Source organism: Micromesistius poutassou (assembly GCF_964030765.1).
Source record: "Micromesistius poutassou genome assembly, chromosome: 7".
Taxonomy (NCBI): Eukaryota; Metazoa; Chordata; class Actinopteri; order Gadiformes; family Gadidae; genus Micromesistius; species Micromesistius poutassou.
Window position 1 is genome coordinate 290,415 of NC_140277.1, and position 3,082 is coordinate 293,496.

The 3,082-nt window shown below is 57.8% G+C and overlaps 1 protein-coding gene across 1 annotated transcript in view; it reads left to right on the top strand.

Moving 5' to 3' along the window:
* The window catches only part of map3k21 (mitogen-activated protein kinase kinase kinase 21), a gene marked incomplete at its 3' end in the record, with an annotated part of 30,132 nt that overhangs the window by 25,882 nt on the left and 1,168 nt on the right, over positions 1 to 3,082 (top strand). The window contains exons 9-10 of the mRNA XM_084470131.1: positions 464 to 1,369; positions 2,708 to 3,077. Coding sequence (XP_084326257.1) covers positions 464 to 1,369; positions 2,708 to 3,077 — 1,276 coding nt within the window. The remainder of the gene's footprint in view (positions 1 to 463; positions 1,370 to 2,707; positions 3,078 to 3,082) is intronic.

Sequence of the window (3,082 nt, forward strand, 5' to 3'; positions counted from 1 at the left end):
ATGTGGGATAAGACCCGACAGTGGAGTCAAGTCGCCCTCTGCTGGTTAAATGCGTGCAATTGCAGGAGCTACCAGTTACTGGCCCCACTGGTAATAGTTAGTTAGTTAGTTAGTTAGTTAGTTAGTTATCCACGTGTCACAGTGGACATAACGACCTGTATATATATAGTCTACTACTAGTGTAACACTACAGGGTTAGAAAAACTTTACACATTTGTACTGCATATATATAAATATAAACAAAATGATGTCTCTGACTAAATTGTTGAGTCTCAAATTGCTGTACTGTTGTGATGTTCATGTTTATGTCATGCAGATAAAAAGAATATGAATCCTCTAGTTTCCCGTGCGTGTCGGCACACGTCACCAGTGACGCGTGGGCGACTCTGTGTTTGTGCGTCTCTCCGTCGAGGCGTTAGTCAGCGTTCACGTCTGAACGACCAACGTGTCCTGTGACCAGCAGGGGGCGGCAAAGACGACGGCTACACCCCGGACGGCGGCGGCGGCGGCGGCGACGGCGGCTCCAAACCAAAGCAACTCAAGTTCCCCAACCAGGTGTACATCGACCTACCTCTGTGGAGGGACCCGGACCCGGGGTCATCCCTCCCCTGCGGGCCGGGCGGGGAGCCGGCGGCGGCGGCGGCGGCGGCGGCGGCGGGGGGGGCGTCGGCGTCGGAGTGCACCGAGGACCCGTGCACCACCACCTCCACCTCCTCCACCTCCACCACGCCGCAGGTCACGCCCACCAACAGCCTGAAGCGGCCGTCGGGCCGGCGGCGGACGGACGCGGTGCTGTACGGCTGCGGGGCCCTGCTGGCCTCGCTGGCGCTGGGCTACGACCTGAGGGAGGCCCTCAGGGGCCCCGAGGAGGCCGGCGGCGGCGGCGGCGGCGGCGGCGGGGAGCCGCCGCAGTGTGAGGAGAGGAAGAAGAAGAAGGAGGGGCTCTTCCAGCGCGCCACCCGCTTCCGCCGCAGCACCTCCCCGCCGGGGGGCCGGGGCCCCCCCCGCAAGGAGGAGCCCCACGCCCCCGGCCACGCCCCCGGCCACGCCCCCGGCCACGTCAATCTCCTCTCCATGTCGGCCATCGTGGAGGGCCACGCCTCCAGTGGCCTCCTGCGGACGGGGGCCGGCGGCGGGGGTGCGGACGGGGACGGGGACCCAGGGGGGAGGGGGGGGGCCCCGGACGCGGAGGCCGGGGGGCAGCAGGACACGGCGGCGGCGGGGGCGGCGGGGGCGGCGGGGGCGGCGGCTCGGAGCCAGAGCCGGCCCCCCCCCGCGCAGACCCCCAGCCCCCCGGGGCCAGAGCCCGGACTCCCGGCCCCAGGACTCCGGCTACGCAGGAAGAAGTCCTCCTCCTCCAGCCCCAGTAGTGAGTAACTACAGTAACACAGTCTACAGTAACACAGTCTACAGTAACACAGTCTACAGTAACACAGTCTACAGTAACACAGGCCCCAGTAGTGAGTAACTACAGTAACAGTCTACAGTAACACAGGTCTACAGTAACACAGTCTACAGTAACACAGGCTACAGTAACACAGGCCCCAGTAGTGAGTAACTACAGTAACAGTCTACAGTAACACAGGTCTACAGTAACACAGGCCCCAGTAGTGAGTAACTACAGTAACAGTCTACAGTAACACAGGTCTACAGTAACACAGTCTACAGTAACACAGGCTACAGTAACACAGGCCCCAGTAGTGAGTAACACAGTCTACAGTAACACAGTCTACAGTAACACAGGCTACAGTAACACAGGCCCCAGTAGTGAGTAACACAGTCTACAGTAACACAGGCTACAGTAACACAGGCCCCAGTAGTGAGTAACACAGTCTACAGTAACACAGGTCTACAGTAACACAGATCTACAGTAGTGAGTAACACAGGTCTACAGTAGTAAGTAACACAGTCTACAGTAGTGAGTAACACAGGTCTACAGTAGGTCTACAGTAGTGAGTAACACAGGTCTACAGTAGTGAGTAACACAGGTCTACAGTAGGTGTACAGTAGTGAGTAACACAGGTCTACAGTAGGTCTACAGTAGTGAGTAACACAGGTCTACAGTAGTGAGTAACACAGGTCTACAGTAGTGAGTAACACAGGTCTACAGTAGTGAGGTCTACAGTAGTGAGTAACACAGGTCTACAGTAGTAACACAGGTCTACAGTAGTAACACAGGTCTACAGTAGGTCTACAGTAGTGAGTAACACAGGTCTACAGTAGTGAGTAACACAGGTCTACAGTAGTGAGTAACACAGGTCTACAGTAGTAACACAGGTCTACAGTAGGTCTACAGTAGTGAGTAACACAGGTCTACAGTAGTGAGTAACACAGGTCTACAGTAGTGAGGTCTACAGTAGTGAGTAACACAGGTCTACAGTAGTGAGTAACACAGGTCTACAGTAGTAACACAGGTCTACAGTAACACAGGTCTACAGTAGTAACACAGTCTACAGTAGTGAGTAACACAGGTCTACAGTAGGTCTACAGTAGTGAGTAACACAGGTCTACAGTAGTGAGTAACACAGGTCTACAGTAGTGAGTAACACAGTCTACAGTAGTAACACAGTCTACAGTAGTACAGGATCAATGCATCACACTGCTGTGAGGCCCACTGCGTCACATCCCATCCTAAACCAGCTCTTCTAGGGTTGTCTTTTCTTTGATCCGCGGTTGTGAGTCTGAATGTCCCTCCTCCTTCCCCCAGCCAATGGACCGCCTCCACAGCAGGTTCCTCCTCCCCCTCCCTCCACCAATCAGAAGAAGAGGTCGGAGAAGGAGCAGAAGAACGGCCCGGCGGCGGCGGCGGCGGCGGCGGCGGCGGCGGCGGCGGTGGAGCACAGGAAGAAGCCGGAGGCGCCGTGCGCCCGGCCGCGGCCCCTGTCCCTGAGGGCCAAGCCCCAGACCTGGGCCCTGCTGCGGGGCCGCAACAAGAGCTACTCCCTGGGCCACTACTCGGGCCACAAGAGCTCCCAGGCCCTGACGGTGATGCTGGGCCCCCAGGGGCCCGGCGTGGCGGACTGCTCCCTGCTGGACGTGGACACGGAGGGCCAGAAGAGGGACTGCACCGTGCCGCTGTGCC